We start from the raw sequence: 20,143 nt of genomic DNA, 5'->3' as shown, positions 1-20,143 counted from the left end.
TGCTTTGTTTTAAAGCATTTTTCAGAAGTCATCCAAGAAGCTCCCTTGAGATGCTTTGCTTTTTTGTTCATTACTTATCTGAGTCTACTTCATTATTGTAAAGAAAATGGAGACTCCTTTCTGAATCAGTTTTAGTCCATCCTATTGAATCTGAATCTGTGTCCATTGTATTGCAAATCATCTGACTCAACAGGAAACCGCTGGTGTTTCATTTAATCGTCTCACTTTCTGCAGGACTGGTACTAATGCCTGATTTTTGGTAATCTGAGCTTCTCTGTTTCTTACTGGGTCAGCCCAGCTACAAGTTTATCAGCTCTGAACATTTTCTCAAGCAGCGGACTTCTCGCCCTATCCACCCAGTCTCCCTTGGGTTTTGTTCCCGTGTCACTACTTTTCTCTTGGTTATTTTTGGATAGCCTTTCCTCTGCTTCTGCGGGTTTCAGCTTCATTGTTAATATAGTTTGTTAGGTAGGAGCTGGGATTACTCAAGGTTTATTTCTTTTAGAATATCTCTGCTCAGGACGACGTAAATTTCTCCCAAACATTGTTTATCTGTGCTCTATCCATTTCCACGTGTTTTCATTCTCGTGCAGTTCAAATATTTTCTAGATCATTGCAATTTTTTTTCACCAGTTATTGACAACTGTTTATTGATAAATATTTCCACACTTTCTATTGTTTATTCCTAATTGGATTTCACAATGGTGAAAGGTCATAAGTGAACCATTTCCCTTTAGAGTTGATTGAAAGCTCATGCTGTGAATTCTAGGGGATGTTCACTTTCATTTGGATTTAAGGTTTGTCTCTTCTCGAAAGCAAGGGTTGGACCTCATTTTTTCAACCCAGTTTTACAGTCTGTGCCTTTTGTGGGCGTACTTAATCCATTTGAGTTCAGTGTTATTTCTGATATGGTTGGAATTATGTCTGCTGTTTTGGTTTTTGCTTTCTATCTGTATCTTGACTGTGTGGCTATTTTTTTCTCTGTGCCTTCTCAGTCTCTTGTATGCTAAGCACATTTATTTAGGGGACCATTTTGACTTCTCCACTGGCATTTCAACTACCTATTTTAATTACATCCTTAGGACTCTCTGGAAATGACAGCAAATAACTTAGCCAGTTTACTTCAAATGAGCATTAACTTTATGCCAGGAAAATATGGAAAGCATGCTCCAATATAGCTCCATTTTCTCACATTGTCATGTAAATACTGCAGACCTGCTGTATAGCCGACAACGGTATCACAGTGACTGATTTGTACAATTGTGTCTTTTGAGGGTGATGGGAAAGGAAGAGGAGCGTGTCTGTCTACCGTAACACAGTGGCCTGCAACTTGTTTGGCCTTCCTTTGCAGGCTTCCCTAGCCGTCCTTGTAAATTCTGGTTTCCATCTCGTGGTCATTTACCGAAGGCCAGGGTCAAATTGTCCCAGGCCTGCCTGAGAAGGTATGATTGCCCTTGTTCCTGATGGCTGGCTTAATTGGAAATGGAACACTCTGTTGCCTTCTCACCCATGAAAAGCTGTACGTTGCTGGTGCAGACATTTCTGCTCTGTCCTTTTATTCTCTTATTCCTTCCAAGGCTTTCTCTTGGTTTGGCCTCTTCTGTGTTCTTTCTATTTTGGATTCAATGAGATTCCTGAATCTGGGTTAATTTTGTTCGTCATGTTTGAGAAGACCCATTTCAATACTTTGTTATTTCAATACTTCACTCTCTTTGTTTCAAACCCCTATGGAAAATCGATTGATGTGCTTGACTTTGTCCCATGGACATTTGAGGTTCTGTTCATTTTCCTTTAACTTTTTTTTTTCCCTCTGTGTCCTTCCAAATTGGTTTGATCTTTTAAGTGTGTAGATTCGCTTGTCTTAGCAAATCCATTATTCAAATTATACTTCTTAACACCATAATTGTCATTTAGTTAATTTTTATGGCTTTTAATCCCTCATTGATATTATGGTGAATCATTGTCATTGCATTTCCCCTTCATTTTTGATATTTTTTTTTAACTTATTTAAGGCAGTGTGATGGGGCAGGGAAACACACAGAGAAAGAGAAAGGTCTTCCATCTGCTGGTTTTCCAAATGCCTGCAGCAGGCAGGGCTAGACTAGGCCCGAGTCAGGGGCCAGGAACTCCAGGACTGCCACGCATGTGCCAGGTGGCAGGGACCCAGGTGTTTGAGCCATCATCTGCTGTCTCCAGGGTGCATAGGCAGGAGGGTGGATGACAAGACCAGAGTCAGGGGTTGATCCCAGATCTCCCGTTCCAGAATCTATGCTTCCCAAGTGACAGCGTCACTCCTGCTTTTATTCTCAGAATTTCCTTGGCTCTGTAAGCGTATTTGTAACCACCAGGTTGATATCTGTGGTCACTCAGAGATAACTTTTGTTGGTAACTTGTGTATATGCATTTATGTGTGCCTCTGTACATCTTTTCCTGTGTGTATGTGTGTGTGTGTGCATCTTTTCCTGTGTGTGTGTGTGTGCATCTTTTCCTGTGTGTGCATCTTTTCCTGTGTGTGCGTGTGCATGTGTGTGTGTGCATGTATACAGGCCATCTTTTCCTGTTTTTGTTTTTTGTTTCTGTTTTTCACTCAGCTTGTGTTTTATTTGTTTGTTTGTTTGCTTTTGTTATCCTTGTGTTTGGAGATCAGACTAGATGTTTTGAAGAACACATTGTAGTAACTGAGAATTCTGATTCCCCCCCCCCCCTTGTGCTGCTCTTTGTTGCCAGTTGGGGTGGTTTGATTCTTTTTCTGCACTGTCTTACCTGGACATTCCCTGCCTTGTCTTGCTCATGGTCACGCTCTTGGTGTCATGCTCTTGGTGGCAATCAGCCGTTCTGCCCCTTAGTCTGTTCTTTTGTTTTATAGCATCTCATCTCCTGGGTCTGCATAGCTTGGAGGTGGAGTCTTAAGTTCCTCAAGCACAGGCAGTCTCCAGGCTCTGCCTACCAACCTGTATGTGCTGAAGCGCAGGCCGTATCTGTGCCAGCTCCATGCCTCCCACAGCATTTTCCTGGCACCCCAGGTCTGTTCAGGGCTTCACTAAGAGGATCCCCTGAGGGCCTCTCATTTCTGGGAGCCCCTATAGTTCCTGGTTCATCCTCTGGCTTTGCCATTTGACCCGTCCATGACTGGAATCGTAGGCTGGGCGAGCTGACCTGTCCATGACTGAAGCCTTAGGCTGGGTGAACTGAATGCTGGATTTGGGTTTTTCCTGTGCTGCCCCTCAGTTCAGCCCCTTCCAGAAGTGTAGATCCAAGTGTCCGTGGCCAGGCCCTTTCTAGCGGCAGCCCTTCGTGGGCTAGGCTGCTTGTGGGCTGGGAACAGCTCAGGGCGAGAACACCATGAGCTCCCCTTACGTGTGCTGCAGGGAGTCATAGTAACTTTCATGCCAGATTGTTGACCCTGGCTGGGATGGGGACAGGGACAGGGAGCCTTGCGATGGCCACTCCTGGCGATTTGTGACTCCAGCACATAAGAAGGCTTACCATGGCATTGGCTGAAGCCACGGACATGCATTTCCTAATGTGCAGTGGACGTGGACAAAGACAGTTGTCCCACAGATGGCTGAGGTTAGGTTAGGAATTTTAATCAAACTGATTTGTTGATAACATTAGAAAATTGAATTACTCATTTTCCTTCCTCGGAACAGTCTATAAATAGGAAACTATATTTAGCTATTCCAACGTCTCTCGGATCTACTGTGGCTCATTCACGCAAAGGCGTCACTTCTGTGTGGTGGAAGCTGGGTGTCATCTCAGCAGCGGCCACTGTAGCATTCCATAAAGAGGCACCCAGTGGATAGATTTGGTGCTTCAGAAATAAATAGAAATAAAATTGTCTTTCACAGAATAAATAGTTGCCAGCATCAAGGGCACGCTAGATACTTCTAACAAGCAAAACTCCAGAAATAGTTTCTGAAATGTAGGCATGATTGAACTAGTCTGGCATCTACTGTCTTCATTTTCCATATCAAAGATAACTTTCACTTAAACACGGGTGCTCAAGATGTTTGTCACAAAACAAAAATCACTGCCTTTACATTGTCATCGTACATGTTCTCATCCCGTGTCTCAGTGGAAGGCCCTAGAATGTGCAGTGTAGCCACTTGGTGAGGACAGGATCCCAGATAATGAATCCAATCTGTCATCATAATATGGATCGTTTTTTGTATTTCTCTGGAACATTTTAATAAGCTTTTTACTTTGGCTTCTTTGAGAGGAAGAGACAGAGAGACTGATAAGTATGAGAGCACTCCCACTGATGGATTCACTACCCGTGGCACCCACATTGGGACCCTGACTGGGGTAGGTGTGAGGAACCTGGAACACAATCAAGGTTTTCAACCTGAGCAGCAGGGACTCAACTCCTAAGCTGTCACTGCCACCCTCAGGGCTGGAGTCAGGAGTGACTTCCACTGACTGATTTACTACCCAGGACACCCCATTGGCTCCCCGGTTGGCACAGGTGCCAGGAGCCTGGAATGCAGCAGGGACTCAATTCCTAAGTTGTCACTGCCACCCCTAAGGGCTGGAGTCAAGTGCGCAGCTGGGAATCAAATCAAGGTGCTCCAATGTGCAGCTCCCAAAGCTCTTTTATTCTTAAAGATTTATTTTTCTTGGGAAGTCAAATATACAGAAAGGAGGAGAGACAGACAGCAAGATCTTCCATCCACTGATTCACTCCCCAGGCGGCAGCTATGACCAGAGCTGCGCCAATCCAAAGCCAGGAGCCTGAAGCCTCTTCCAAGTTTCCCAAGTGAGCACAGGGTCCCAAGCTTTGGGCCGTTTTCAGCTGCTTTCCCAGGCCGCAAGTAGGAAGCTGGATGGGAAGCGTGTCCGCTGGGACACGAATCAGAGCCCTTACATGAGCCCTTGCATCCTGGCTTATGCAAGGTGAGGACTTTAGCCATTAGGCTACTGCACCAGGCCCCAAAGCTCTTCTTGATAAGTAAGAAGGATGAGAGTCACCAGACTGAACATGCCTGCTGGAAAAATTAACCTCTTTTCTCAAACGTGTGTCCATCAAGTTTCTTGGCTGGGGCTTCTGTATTGCTCTTCAGGATTCTGGGTGAGCTGAGATCTGCTAATCCTGCAGATACCTCGGCTGAGGGAGCCCTGCCAGTGAGCAAGACCAATGCCCATCCTTGTTAGATGACACCTGTTACCAGGAAACGCGACTGTTGAGTTACAGGTCGCCATGAGCCAGTGCTTTGCATCAGACCCAAGTGTGCCCACTGCAGGCTGAATCACAAGGGAGAGAAAACCTGTAACTGTTGACTAACCTGGATTCCCCATTCTGAACCAACGCCCATCACACCTGACTGAACAAAGCTGTGGTTCAAAATGAGCTTCCCCACACTTGAATGATGCCCCTTCATTTCTTTTCCGTTGCACTCATTTAAGCAGAGTCCGGTAGAGGCAGGCAGCACTCTCTGGAGCTGCAGTATCACAGGTTTGTTCCATGGCTTATTACATCAGCTCACTTCCTGGCCTCACACTCAGCTTGGTTCCCTAATAACCCTCCCATCGGCAAAGGAAACTTCTTTCTGAGGAATGAGCCATGAGCCCTTGCAAATATTCAGCTTGACCAGTGTTGGTAAAACAGCAACTCCTGCATCAAGTCTTCTGAAAATGAGCAACTCTAGATGTTAAACCGAAATAGGAGAGAAGCACTCTGAATGTGAAGTATTGGTGATGAGCAGTGTTGTTTTAAAGGCGTGATGGGCCACCTGGTCTCCCTATGACAACACGGATCAGCCGTCTATGAATCCTGCACTCTGAGCACAAGCGGAAAATGTATCATGCAGTCCTAAAGACGAGCACACTTTTGATTTTAACCAGGGAGCTTCCTTTAAAAAAAAATCTCTGGCAAGTCATTCTGAAGAGTTTTCTAAAAATCTACGAAACGTGGATTGTTGGGGTGCCTCATGAACTCTAGTTGCAAAGCAACAACTATAGATGATGCATGGTTTGCCAGACATGGTGGCCATAGCTGTACCAGTATTTTAAAAGTCAGATTTTCCTGAATCGTAGAAAGAGGCATTATTGCTGGAGTAGCTTGGCTTGTTAAGATCATTGGAAGGGCGAGGGAGATTGTCAGATTATTCTTGAAGAGTAAACGCATGAATCTTCAGTGGAGTCTGCTATCTTAGCACTGCGGCTGGTGCTTTTATTCATTTTGGAAGAAATAGAAAGAGGAGAGAAGAGAGAGAGAGAGGACAGTGGATGGTCCTGAATGGTCCTGGCCTGGGCTCAACCCTAAAGAGGGATACGGCGTGGGGAATTATTTTTACTTCAGCTCTCCTGGAATTTGGAGCTGGTTAAAGATCCTGGAGAAAGACTTGTACTTCTCCTGGATAATGAAGTGGGCACCAGGTCCTATGTGCCAGTCACCCAAAGAGAGCCAGACTGTGTTAGGATCAACAGCGGATGGTCAAATTGCAAGCTAAGCTTGCAAAACAAGAGGTCGCTGCTGTGGGGCAGGCTTGTGAACCAAAAGCATCCCTGGAGTCGTCCCATCACACCTGCTGTGCACCTGTAAGGGAAGTGTGAGCCAGCAAGCAGCACAGGTGTTAGAGGATGGTGACAACTTCCAGGGGAGAGAGAAGCAGTCTGTACAACTGTGGGACCAGGGGACTGTGAGAAGCACAAGAACGCCCACCAGCACTGCAGGAAGCTTGATTGGAAACAGCCCATTGTGAGTGTGTCACATTATATGTGACATTTCCATGACATGGGTGCAAGAATGGTTTTCACTTTGGACATTCCCATCTTACATTGAACTGCCTTGGTTGAGCCTCGGCTCCTCCATGTCCTTTCCAACTTGCTGGAATGATTCTTGGGCTCCTGCTGCCCATATTGGATACCCAGGTGAAGTCCTGGGGCCTAGCTTCAGTCTGGTACAACCCTGATCATTGCAGTCACTTGGGGAATGGATCAATGGATGCAAGACCTCTTTCTCTTTCTCTCTTCTCTCAGCATCTTAGCCTTTCAAATAAATAAATCTTTTTTAAAATGCAAAGGAAGGAGGATCTGAAGAATGTAACAGATTCCACTCACGCCAGCAAGACAGATGTTGCTCTGGGAACTGGACAGTAGAAAGAAGCAGAGAAACACATGTGCAAGTGAGGGGCACAGGGTGGCCAGGGTCAGCCGCCACTCACACCCCACACTCTCTGCCTGGCATCTGTGCTTTTCCTGGTTCAACTTTTTTTTTTTTTTTTACAAAAATTGTCATTTATTTATTTGAGGGTGAGGATGAGGCAGGCAGACAGATGGAAACAGCGCTCTTTCATGTGCTGGTTCACTCTCTCAGCCCACAGCAGCCTGGAACCAGGCTAAAGCCAGGATGGAGGATCACAGCCCAGTTTTCCCATGTGAGCCACCACTGCCCCTTCCTGGACTGTGTCATTAGGATGCTAGAGTCAGGAGCTGGAGCTGGGTATTGGCCTTGAGTCCTTGTGGTAGGTGAGCCAAGTGTTTCAACTGTGAGGCCAAACTCCTTCCTTGAATTGTTTTAACAAGTTTGCGCAGTGGAAATACCACAGACTGATCCGTTCAGGATCTCTGGAGTTCAGGCAGTGATTCTTTTTTTAAGATTTATTTATTTTTATTGGAAAGGAAGATTTACAAGAAAGAGGGAGATAGAAAGATCTTGTATCTATTGGTTCATTTCCCAGATGATCACAATGGCCAGAGCTGATCTGTAACCAGGAGCCTCTTCCAGGTCTCCCAAGCAGGTACATGGTCCCAAGTGCTTGGGCCACCCACCACTGCTTTCCCAGACCATAAGCAGACAGCCAGATCAGAAGTGGGATGCCAGCATTTGCAAGTAGATGATTAGCCTGTTCAGCTACCACGCTGGCCTTCAGTCAGTGATTCTAAGATGACAACCAGTAGTGTCAGATGTCCATGTCATGACTGATGGGTTGATTTTAGGGGTAAACACCCTAGCAGTGTCTAAAAAAGAGAAATAATAGAAAACCCACATGCACACACACTCCTTGGCAGACCAGGTGGGCATCTCAGTAAAGACCTGAGGGTGCACAGTCTGCATTCAGACTGGAGCTTTCCTGGGTGAGGGGCATGGGGCTTCCTCCCACTATACCCGTTCTGGAACACTGTTGAGTGGGAAGCTGTGGGAGGTGGCAGGCCAGAACCCACCCACCAGGTTTCTGAACAATGCCGATTTGCTTCCAAGACTTACTTCCTTGGCCCGGCACACAGAAATTTTCATTTTACTTCTGTTTGTTGCACACACATGGGTTTGTGTCTACTGAGCTGCCTTAGCATCTCCCCGGCCCCTCAAGAGGAATACTCCGTAATCTCCTGGGAGGAACTGAAGGACAATCCATCTCCTGAATTTAGTCAAGAATGCCTCTTCTGAAACAGTCATCTGTGACAGGATGCCCTGGGCCTGTTTGGAGCAAACCCATTTGCAATTAGCATGCACAGCTTCCCTGGGCTCCACAGAGCATGCCCCCATGTGACTATAGAGCCACAGTCACGTTGGTCCCACAAAGCAAAGCAAGCTTTCCTGGTGGACTTTAATTCGGGAGCCTGAACATTTTTGTTCTCAAAATTTTCCTTAAGGAAATAGGGTACAGCATGTACTCCTCTCCCCACAACACTGCTCCCACCATTGTGCGAGGTGGTAGGCTGGGTGCTGAGCAAGGCTAGAGACAGAGCTGCACAAGAGGCACAGTGTGAAGTCACATGGAGCACTGGGACAGGTGATGACCCCATCCAGTCTGGACCAAGAAGCAAGACCACCGATAATGGCACAGTTTGTCATTCTTGTGTTTCTGAGGTGTAACAGACAGGTCAAAGGGCCATTCCTGACTTCATCACCCCTGCCCCACCCACACCTGCCACATGTCAAGGTGCACAGGTGTCACCTACAGTCTTGTCCAAGTGTGAGTCCAGGTGCAGGTCAAAGGCAGGTGCTAGATGTCTGCAGGTCTGAGGATACAGACCTTATAACTAAGGATGCAGATGCCTCTTCCCCACACCTTCAGGGATAGAGGTGGATGAGACTGCCTCCCGTAAGCCCCTGGTCCTTCTCTGGCCACACAGCACCCTGGAAAGCCCCCGGACTGTGCTAGTCCTCTTCCAAGGATGCCACTGCGGGATCTGACGACTCGCACACCTGTTGCCAGGCACCATCTCCTGCAGCAGGAGCTTCCCACACTTCTTGCTGCCCATACGACAGCCTCCCGCTCCCCTCCCCTTCCGGGTCACCATGGATCCCTCTGGAAATGAGTGGAGCCATGGAGAGCCCCCAAGTGCTCTGAGCCAGGGGATGTGGCTTTAAATGCCCCCTCTGATTTCCACAAGTCTCAGAAGATTTTGAGGTTCACTTGGCTCAGTTCTTGGGAAGGCTTGCTGCTGTGTAACATCAGGACAGATAGAAATAACAAGAACAGAGGTTGGTGTTGTGACGCAGTTGGGCCACAGCCTGCAGTGCTAGCAGCCCTTTTGGGCATTGCTTCATGCCCCTGCTGCCCTGCTTCTGATCTGATGCACCTAGGAAAGAAGCAGAGAATGGCCCGATTGCTCAAGCCCTGTACCCTTATAAAAGATCTGGCAGAGGCTCCCAGCTCCTGGCTTTGGACTGGCTTCTTGCTGACCATGTAGATACTCAAGGAGTGAACAGACAGATGGAAGAGCTCCATCTCTCCCTCTGTGACTCTAACTTTATGTACTTTTAAAATTTTTATTTGTCATGACACTGTCCCACAGGCTCGGGGACACTCACCCTTTGGCCCCTCCAGCCACTGTTTTCCCCTATGTTATTACAATAGTATAGTCCTTCAACAACCGTGATTCTAACTTGAATTAAGTAAGTCGATCTTTGAACAAATAGGAAGAAATGGTGTGAACACAAGCAAGCGGTTGCATCTCAGGCCAGTCGGACACTGCAAACAGTCACTGTGAGAGCTACTGAGAGGCTGCCTCTGCGAGCCACCTGTCAAGGACGTTGCTCTAGTAACGTAAGCACCTCCCACCAGGCAAGCCCCACCTCCTCGTTGATCCACCACCTCCCAACAGCTCCACCTGGGGGACCAAGCCTTTCATCACAGGAGTCCCTGGGGGATGATGAGGCCACGTATAAAGCCGCAGCAGGGAGTTGCACACTTGATCCAGCCATAAAACTTGAAAGGAATAGGTTGGCACCCTTGCCTTGCAGTCACAGAAGCTTCATTGGTTCACCTGGACAGGAGGCGCACACCCTGGACAGACCTGCTGCATACCCTTCATCCTCTCACCCAACTCTCAGGGGCACACTGGAACCCCCAAGGTGAGAAGGCCTCTAACAGAGTGTGAGAGACTTAGAGGGCTCAAGCGGGGAGCAGAGCGGATCATGGCTGACAGCTCACCTGCAGACTCATCCCAAACTCACGTGTAGGAATGGTCTCCCTGCTGTGTAAACGTCCCATGAGAGCTGATTCACTGGAACTGATACAGGCATGCATGGAAGCCTCATCCAGAGTGTGCTGGGATTTCTCAAAATGGAAACGACCCCTCTCTCCTTACTCCTTATCCAGGATTCCGCCATGGGAGGAGAGCTCCCGCATGAGGTCAAAAGGCAAGGAGGACACCTTCCTGTGTGTGACACAAAGACACAGCATGTCACTAGAGACTAGTGCAGCCATGTTTACTTAACCCAGTCCCAAGGTGCTGGCTCAACTGTTGACAAGTGAAAGTTCAGGCCACTCTCTCCACCTGGCTGGAGTTACAACCACATCCAGACCCGAAATCAGCGATGGATTTCCAGGTGCCCAGCCAGAGGGTCAGAAGCCCCGATTCCCTTGAGTGGGTCTCCAGCACATTGACCGAGAGTTGTCTTGCTAGAAGATACACTCAAACCCTTGCTGTTTTTATTCTACAGTTTTGACTAAGCACATCTTAAGCCGTTATGTATTTGTATGTGTATGTGTGCATGCGTGCGTGAGGATGTGTGAATTTGTATTCATACGTGTTTGTGTATACACACATATATTCTAGAATATGTGTTTATATGTATTCATGTATGTAGTGATATGGTAGTATTTGGGGGATAGCAACTGCAGCAAAAACAGCCTTTCTGTGCATTCGTAGGCTTACAACTTTCCTTTTGACAGTTTTGATCCAAGGTCTGTTGAGTTTGCAGGTGCAAGGCCCACGAACACAGAGGGTCAACCGCACTCATGTCTGAAACCCAACAGAGCGACAACAGGGCATGCTCTAGGGTCTGAGTGATTACCCCTGGAGATCAAAGGGCTGGTTGGGACCCAAGCTCCCTGCGGCTGCCTCACCTCTTGAGGGAGGATCGGACAGCATATGGCCAGCCTGGAAAAAGATCCCCAGTTCACAAAAGATTCCTCCTGGAGGCGTGCTGTGTTGACACCATTATGTAGTCAAAGAATCAAAAATTCCAAGTCAAGCCGTCTCAAGTCAGGGACCATCTGCACTGTTTTCTGCAGCTCCCTTTGCAATGCCTCCCAAACAAGACGAAGGGGTGAGTGGGGAGAAGGCCGAGCAGAAGGAACACACCCGAGATGGAACCAGCGCAGTAGAGACAAACAGCAGAATCTGAGTGGTGGGAGCAGACGGTCCCCCGTGCCTCACGTTCATGGCTGCCTGTGTTGGAGCTGTTGGAAATGCGTGTGCGTGCAGACATTCACTTACTGAACAATCCCTTTTCACCTGCTGTCTTCCAGTTAGCAGATGCCATGCTTGATGTTATGTTGCTTATTATCCAGGAAGGGTAAGCGTATTGTTCAGCGCAGGGACACTGCTCTGGAGAAGTGGGCCATCACATGGAGAGGTGAAGTGGATGACCAAAAACACCTTTGGAAGGAAACAAGAAGGCTGAGGGTTCCCGGGAAGCTTTGAAAGATGACACCAGAGACGCACTCGGCAACAGCAGGCAGAGATAAATTCGATTGCAGCAAAATTAGGAATGATTTCTTTACAGAAGACCGGCTCCAGAGTAGAAGGAAAATATTTGCAGATCACATATCAGACAGAGGATTGGTATCCAGAACCACAGATGTTTCTCTAAATCAAATAGGAGAAATCAAACAATCCGATTTAAAAATGTGGACACTTGCTTGAAAAGTCTGTAGAAATGACACAGCCCCAGAAGAGGTCTGATACCTTTTAGCCAATGGGGAAACACAGACTAAATCCGCCGTTGCAATATCACTCCAGTTAGACGTGAAAATCTGATAGTGCCAATGGTGATACTGGTCAGTACACTCACATATGGCCAGGGGGAAGCTGCAAATCATGGGGGCACTTTGAGAAACATTTAGTCAATTTCTCATGAAGTTAAACAAACACCATATGATCCTGTAGACTCACTCTAGGGAATTCGAGGAACTAGAACAATATGTTCACACCAAAACTCCTATAAATGATCGTAGTGTTTATTTTTGAATGATTCAAAGCTGGAACCAAATATGTGCAATGGGAAAACGGATCATGAGCCGGCTGCACTACTTCCTTCCCACGGAATACATCTCAGCAAAAGGAAGGAGTGAGCTATGGAGCACCCAGCAGCCTGGAGGAATCCCAAGATGGTTATCTCAAGGTTGCATTTGGCTGATTTCATTCGGGTGACATTCTTTTCTGATTCTTATTTGTTTATTTTTAGTCAAGAGAGGAGAAAGCAAACTTCTGTCTGTTGGTTCACCCGCTGCATGCCTATAACTGCTCCTACCTGGAATATCAAGAACTTGGTCTGGGTCTCCCAAGTGGGTGGCAAGCACACTGGTACATGAGCTAGAGTGTGCCTTCATACCAAGAAGCTCTTGAATGCTTGAAAAGATGAAACTGTAGCAACAGACAAATACAGCAGAAGGAGCCAGGAAGTGGGCAGAAGGAAGGTGTGCCACTGGAGAGGTGGGTGAGGGAGTGGACAGGAGGAAGGTGTGCCCCTTGAGAAGTGGATGTGGGAGTTTCCTGCACGTGCCAGCATCCTCCATATCCTCTCCTGAGTTGGGATTCATGATTGGAGCCCCATCTTTGCTTTCATTCACACACTTCCCATCCCCGGACCCACCCACCCACACACACACATACCCAGGTGAGCTGTAAACAGGCTGTGATTTAACATTGAGCCAATGTCACTTTCCTGGTTCTAATCATTGTTCTGAGGTTATATAAGAGGCAAGGCAAGGAAGCAGGGGAGCCTGTTCTATCTTTGCAGTTTCTACAGGAACTGTGTTCTATTTCTGAGATTCCTATGGGAGTCTAAAATTATTTCCAAGTATATATATATCCACATGTTATTTCAGTGTGTGTATATATATACACACCTTTATTTAAAACTGTATGCACATGTTATTTCAAAATGTATATATATATACACACACATACACATGAATATATGACTTCTTAGGATGTGTATACACATATGCACAACCATATATTTGTTGTATAGATCATCTTTAATGAGTTTTTTAAAAAGATTTATTTATTTTTATTGGAAATGCAGATTTACAGGGAAGAAATTGAGAAAAACCTTCCGTCTGCTGGTTCACTCGCAAGTGACCACAATGGCCGGAGCTGGGCCAATCCGAAGCCAGGAGCCTATTCTGGGTATCCGGGTACAGGGGCTCAAGGCTTTGGGCTGTCCTCAATTGCTTTCCCAGACCATAGGCAGGGAGCTGAACTGAATGGTGGAGCAGCCAGGACACAAACTGGTGCTCATACAGGATCCCAGTGCTGACAACGCAAGGATTTCTCCACTAAGCTATCATGCTGACCCTTTAATGAGTTGTACTGTTCCTCCTCTGCTCTTTAGTCTGGAGCTAAGTGTACAGCATCAACATGTGCTGTACAGTGGCAGGGGGTAGACAGCTGTATGTGGTGATGGACATTGCTGTGTGGTGGCCTCCTGCACCTCATGTCTGGGCTGACTTGATTCCCACATGCTCCCTTCTGATCCACTCCCCAATGGCTCGTCTGGGAGATGGTGACCCACCGCCCCAATACTTGGGTGCCTGCCATGTGCATGACAGAACCCTAATGGAGCTCCTGGCTCTTGGCTTCAGCCCCAATGAGCCCCATCTGTTGTAGCCATTTGAGGAGTAAACCAAAAGATGGAAGGGCCATTTCCTCTCTCTCTCTCTGCCTTTCAAATAAACCTTTTGTGAAAGGCTGATAACGACCTTGAAGTCCTCAGCCTGTGTCTTGATAAGGAAGCAAGGATTTTCTGTATAATTGGATTTTGTACCAAGGCAAGCGTGAAAAATGGTTTAGTTCTTACAAGCTGGGGAGCCGGTCCAGGACCATCACCCAGGGCTCACCAGAAAGGGCAGGAAGAGTCTGGACAGGTGGTTACTGGAGCCCTCGGAGCACTTGGGGGCAGTATCTTTTTTTCCCTTTTGGCCAGTATCTTTTTTTCCCTTGTGGCAGATGGGAAAACTTATGCCATTAAGCTCTACAGGGCTGACAACTGGGCAAAGCCTGCAAAACATGGAGAGGGCAAAGGAGACAGACCATCAGGTGGCACCCACACTCTGCATGCTGTGGAGCAAGGCAGCTGTGAGCCTCACTCAGACCTTGGGCTCTCGGGTTCTCGAGGGCAGAGGACAGGGTCAGGCAGGACACAGATGGCAGCGATTGCTACTGGTTCCTTCAAGGAGGAGACCATGCGGTGTTGACCTACCTGCTTCCCGCAGCATTTGACAACAGGACAGTGTGGGTGGTCTGACCATATTGCTCAGCTCCTGGGAAGGTCTGCATCCCACCTGGTTCTCTCGCCTCCTGGTGCGTCCCTCTTCTCCCTGTAGATTGCAGCTTTGCCGTTGCTGTTCAGCACACACAGCTCCTATGCTCCCGTGTCTTAGAGGTGGTGCCAGTCACCAGGTCACAAGCCAGCCATCCGCTGCCACATTCCCCCAAGAGTCTTTTCTTGGGGAGCCTGGTAATAGCACTGGCTTCACCCTTTGGGAAGCCCCCTCTGACCTCATGCTGGTCCCTGGTCCAGTCCCCTCTTTGATTTGATTTGGCACACCTGTCCTACCATGTCCCCACACACAGGTGTGTGAAACAAAGCACCACCAGTGGCTTCTCAAAGCAGCATGAAAAGGACAAACTTGATGAAATAGCAAATTGCAATGCTAAATGAATTATTCATGTGCCATGGATTTCCATTTCTTTCCAGTAGGGTTCACAGTATTTCCATTAAACCACAATGGAAAGAAATCAAGAAAAAAAATATGCAGTGCTGAATCTCCGAAGGGGAGAAAATTCAATTTAAAGTGTATTTTTCTGCCAAAATGGCTAGCTTGTGAGGGGTTTTTTTTTGATTTTTTGAAATGATTCCAGACTTACAGAAAAGTTGCAAGAATAGATTTCGGTATACTGCTCCCTAGCCTCCTTCAGTCTGGGAAGTACATCACAGCTATTTCACCATTTGACTGGTGTACATATTTTCTCCCCTTGCTATCAGCAGGTGGTTATGGATAGGATGTCCCATTACTCTCTGAATTAGCCATTACTGGTGATGGAAGTCAAGACTGAAAACAGCAGTCAGGAAATTGGGACTGGGGTGGTGGCATAGCAAACTATTCCTCCACCTGCAATGCCAGCATTCCACTTGGCACCAGTTTGAGACCTAGGTGCTCCACTTCTGGTCCAGCTCCCTGATGCTGTCCTGAGAAAGCAGCGGTGGAGAATGGTTCAGGGCCTTGGACCCTTGCATTTTCATGGGAGACTTGGGAGAAACTCCTGGCTCCTGGCTTTGAACCAGCTCAGCTCAGGCCATTGTGGCCATCTGGGGGCTGAACCCCCGGATGCGAGATCTTTCTCTGTCTCTCCCTCCCTTTCTCTGACTTTCAAGAAAAACATATAAAACTTTGTCAAAAAGCCAAGAAATGAGCCTTGCCACAATGCTTGCCTCTAGCCTGTGGATCTGACTTTAAGATCTGTTGTGGCAAAAGGAGGGGGAACTCGGATCCCATCTCCGGTTCAGGGTCTCACCTGGCATTTCCTTTGCTTGTCTCTTTAAGTCGCCTTCATCTGGAACAGCCCCTGCATTTTTTTTCTCTGGTCCTGTGTAACCTTGATGGTTCTGCAGAGGACAGGTCAGCGATGAGAGAAATGGGGGTACCTTTCGGGACACTCCATCAGGAACCCATGGTATCTGTTCTCTCTGTTGTGCCTGCAGGAGACTTTTGGTCACACGCTTCCTGGAACTACACAACAATGCTGCTCTGTAGGGAGGCCGTGTAGGATTGTGGGAAATTCTTTTTGTGGCCCTATACCTGCTGACTCTAGCATCCTGCAATAAGTGTCTAATGTGCAGTTCTTTCTGCATTGCAGTTCATCTGTGAAAAAAAAAGTGGGATTAAAAGAAAAGTTTACATTGGTACTGAAGAACTTTGCAAGCCATGCTTTTGTCCAAATGAGAACCAGTTCTCCTTCTCTTATTCTTGGGTTTTTTCTTTTGTTTTGTTTTTTCTCCCTCTTATTGCTTTGTTTCTATCCCAGGGGTTACTACATGGATTTATTTTCTATTTCTTATGATACTCACTGTGTCCTGTTGTCACAGCAGGAGCTCCTTCTTGGTGGCCTCTGGCATCCTTTAGCTGTAGTGTATCACTTTGTGACCATCAGTTCCTGTGGCATGGTTGACTAGGGTGCTCACTGCTACTCCAGTGCCTTGGATACTGGGTTCCCACCGCCTCTGAGCAATGCATGTGCACGGAGGCACATGGATGTATCTGAGTGACAACGTGCAAGAATACAGATGCACGTACTCGGGGAAAAGAGAAGAGAAAGGAGAAGGCATCCGTAATGTTGTTACAGCCAGCTCCATCCCCATCAGCTGGTGCCTGTGGTCGCATGACACGTGTGCTCCACTGTGCTTTTGATGCCGCACAGCTCAGCAGACTTAAGTGGTATCTTCGTGTAGTGTTCATTGTTCTTTCTCTGTGGTCAGTGACAGGACGCTGGACAAAAGGAGGTAGTCTGGAGCCACTTTTATGTTTTCAGGAGGTGGACAATCTTTTTTTTCTGCCAGGAACAATTTCTGGATATTCATGACATTAATTGCAGACCACGCAGAACGATCAAGCTACAAAATAACTTGCTGTCATCAATGATTGAATTTCTAGTCCCAACTGTGGTTGTCTTGGCAGGGCCAGACCTCATAATGTATACACTATTTATTTATGTGTTTGCTTTACTTATTTATGTGAAAGGAACAGATTTTGCGTATTATACATAGTGCGTTTTTTTTTCTTTTGTTTTTGCTTTTGGAAACAGCCCAGATGCATGTCAAAAGAGAAGGAATAAAGAAACTGTGGTAATCCTCTTCATGGAATACTACTCAGCCATTGAAAAAGACTGAAATTCTACCATTTGCAACCAAATGGTCCCAGCTAGAGACCATTATACTCAGTGAAATAAGTCAATCCCAATAGGACAAATATCGTATAGCTTTTTTTTTAAGATTTATGTATTTATTTCTTTTGAAGGGCAAAGTTATATACACACAGCTATCTGCTAGTTCACTGCCCAAATGGCCACAAGAGCTGGAGTTGTGCCAGACAGCAACCAGGAGCTGTGGCTCCTAGCTTCAAATTGGCTCAGACTTGGCCATTGAAACCATCTGGAAAGTGAACCCACAGATGAAAAATCTCTCTCTCTCTCTTTCTCTGTAGCTCTGATTTTCACATTAGTAACTCAAACATGTATAACAAATGGTTACCCAGCCTCAGGCATTTAGTTCTAACAGAAAACAGAGTAAGGTGGTTGTAAAGTCAGATGCCAATGCCCTCTGCATGCCTGTCCAATAGAAGAGACTGCCAACAACCACTGTGGCCGTCTCAGGAGCGTGGTTCTCAGAGCCCCCGCCCAGAGGGTGGAGCCACATGGAGAAGCCATGGAGGTGGGGCATGTGCAACCTGGACACATTGTTAGGCGCAGGGACCTTGAGACAGAGAACTCCAGGCTAACGTGGGCACTGCTACACATCCCTAGGTAGGTGTTAACTTCTCGGAGTCTCAGCTTTGCGCCCAATGTCCAGGCCTGCTAAGTGCACAAAATGAACTTAGAACAGCGTGACTGTGTTGTCTGTCCATGCTGCCTACCACGTGGCTGCCAGGGCAGAACCACCATGCTGGCACTATTATGTGGTCATGGTCGTTCTGTTGCATTGTGAGTGGTATTCATTGCTTACTGTACTCATGCGTGAAACACACCGAGCGAGGGCTGTGTCTAGGGTTTGGTGCTCTGTGAGGTCTTGGGCATACACTCTGCATGGTGGCTTAAAACGTGTCCCCACCGATAAGAGGGAGTTGTAGGTGGTTTTGTCTTCCTGTTTTCTATGAGAGATGCCCTGCCCAGAGCATGCTGTTCGAGTGCTGCCTGATGACTCTGGTGTCAACTTGCTGGCTGCGACAATGGCACCAGGCACATTGCCCAGAGGATGGGCTGCAGCCAGGAGCAGAACCCATCCCCTCCGCTGCACTGTGCTGCGGAGGTGCGGAGGGGCGGGGAAGGGTTCCTCACAGATCTCTCCTCTTTGTTGCAGAGCGACTACTCGAGTGACACCGAGAGCGAGGACAACTTCCTCATGATGCCCCCTCGGGACCACCTGGGGCTCAGCGTCTTCTCCATGCTCTGCTGCTTTTGGCCCTTGGGCATCGCTGCCTTCTACCTGTCGCATGAGGTAAGTCCTCCGTCAGCCAGCCGTGCTTGGCTGGCAAGGGTGTGGAGCTGGGGAAACCAGGCACCCTGGGGGATCAGGGAAGGTCTCGGCTCTGCCCTTGTAGGATAAGGAAGCAGGCATGCACTGAATGGTGGAGGACACGTGTGTACAGCATCCCCTCTATGTCTCGGGTGGTGGGACCGTGTGATGCCAGCAGGGCCTCTAGAGGGTTTCGTTTTCTCTGGGTTTGGAAGTCGGTTCCCTAGCTGAGCTCAGCAGGTGTTTTCTGCCGACTCCCACACTGATGGGAAACATGCATCCAGGGCAAACCCTAGTCTTACCCTTGGGTGTTTTATTTTGTGTTTTTGCTTTCCTACCTGTACACTCTGGCCACTGGCAGTTATTTCTGGTACTCCACATTCTATGCTTCCTGCAAATGCCAGGGGCAGCAGAGAGAGCCAAGGTGACGTGGGGCCTTCTTTGTTTCCCTGCCCACCCTCACTAGAGCCGTTTGGATACTTATAGCATCATTCATTCACCTGCTATGGAGTTATTGAATTTTGAGTCCCACCTGTGATTTCCTTGGGAGGGCCAGACCAAAGGATGACATAGGGCCGGATGTCTTCCATGCTTGTGTTGGAGAACAGAGAAGGGCCCTTGTGCCAGCTTCGTAGTGCTGGTTCTGGGCTGTACTGCCAGGGTATGCCTAGGCACCTGCCCCAGCTCTGACTTTGCAAATCTGGGCCTTTGTGTGCATTTGGCCTGCAAATGTCACCAGCCACCGACTCCAGTGGCCCGAGCACTCCTGGGCTGGGTGACCCTAGACTCCAAGCGTGTTGGGCTCCACCAAGTTTGGAAGTACCAGTCTGTGAAGACAGACGAATGACTGATTACAGACAACTGCGTGTGGGGGTTGAGCCAGGCTCCTGCAGCAGCAGCTACAGAACGAGAGATTGGGACAGCAGAAGGCAGAGTCAGCCCCAGCACAGCATGGTAATCTCCGACTTCTCCACAAACTACCACTGGCAGCATATGTTGTATCCCCAACCCCCTGTTCTCACCATGGCCCTGCATTATGGGTCACCGCCCCCTCCCTGGGCAGTTGTTGGCACAAGCCCTTGCACACTTGCCGGGGGCTACACCATCGACATCAATCATAGTTTGGTTGACAGAGCACAAGATTGAGTCAGGATTCTACTGAGAGAGGTATCACTCGCTCACAGAAAGGAGCTGAGAACAATTCCCTAATCAACCTCATGTGGCACTCAGTGTCTGCTGTCCCTGGGCAGAACCTCTGTACAGCAGATTGCAGTGCTGTGGGTAACCCCAGATCCTCGTGGCGTATCTGGGTGTTCAACCCCCGTGCTCAGAAAGTAATCTCAATCCTGACAATATAGGAGCCTCTGAGCCTGGGCTGGGATGATTCATGGCATTCCATAACTGACAGGCAGAGCCGGGTTTTATTATTGGTTCAGCTATGGAGGTGGAAAGTGG

General features: G+C 47.8%; 1 protein-coding gene across 1 annotated transcript in view; it reads left to right on the top strand.

Moving 5' to 3' along the window:
- Window positions 1-20,143, top strand: part of SYNDIG1 (synapse differentiation inducing 1) — a 72,387-nt gene that overhangs the window by 5,601 nt on the left and 46,643 nt on the right. Inside the window, exon 2 of the mRNA XM_040981225.1 lies at window positions 18,533-18,670. Coding sequence (XP_040837159.1) covers window positions 18,533-18,670 — 138 coding nt within the window. The remainder of the gene's footprint in view (window positions 1-18,532; window positions 18,671-20,143) is intronic.

This window comes from Ochotona curzoniae, unplaced genomic scaffold (assembly GCF_017591425.1).
Source record: "Ochotona curzoniae isolate NIBS_2020 unplaced genomic scaffold, NIBS_Ocur_1.0 contig_3520, whole genome shotgun sequence".
NCBI classification, from domain to species: domain Eukaryota; kingdom Metazoa; phylum Chordata; class Mammalia; order Lagomorpha; family Ochotonidae; genus Ochotona; species Ochotona curzoniae.
This window is presented reverse-complemented; position numbering and strand designations above follow the sequence as displayed.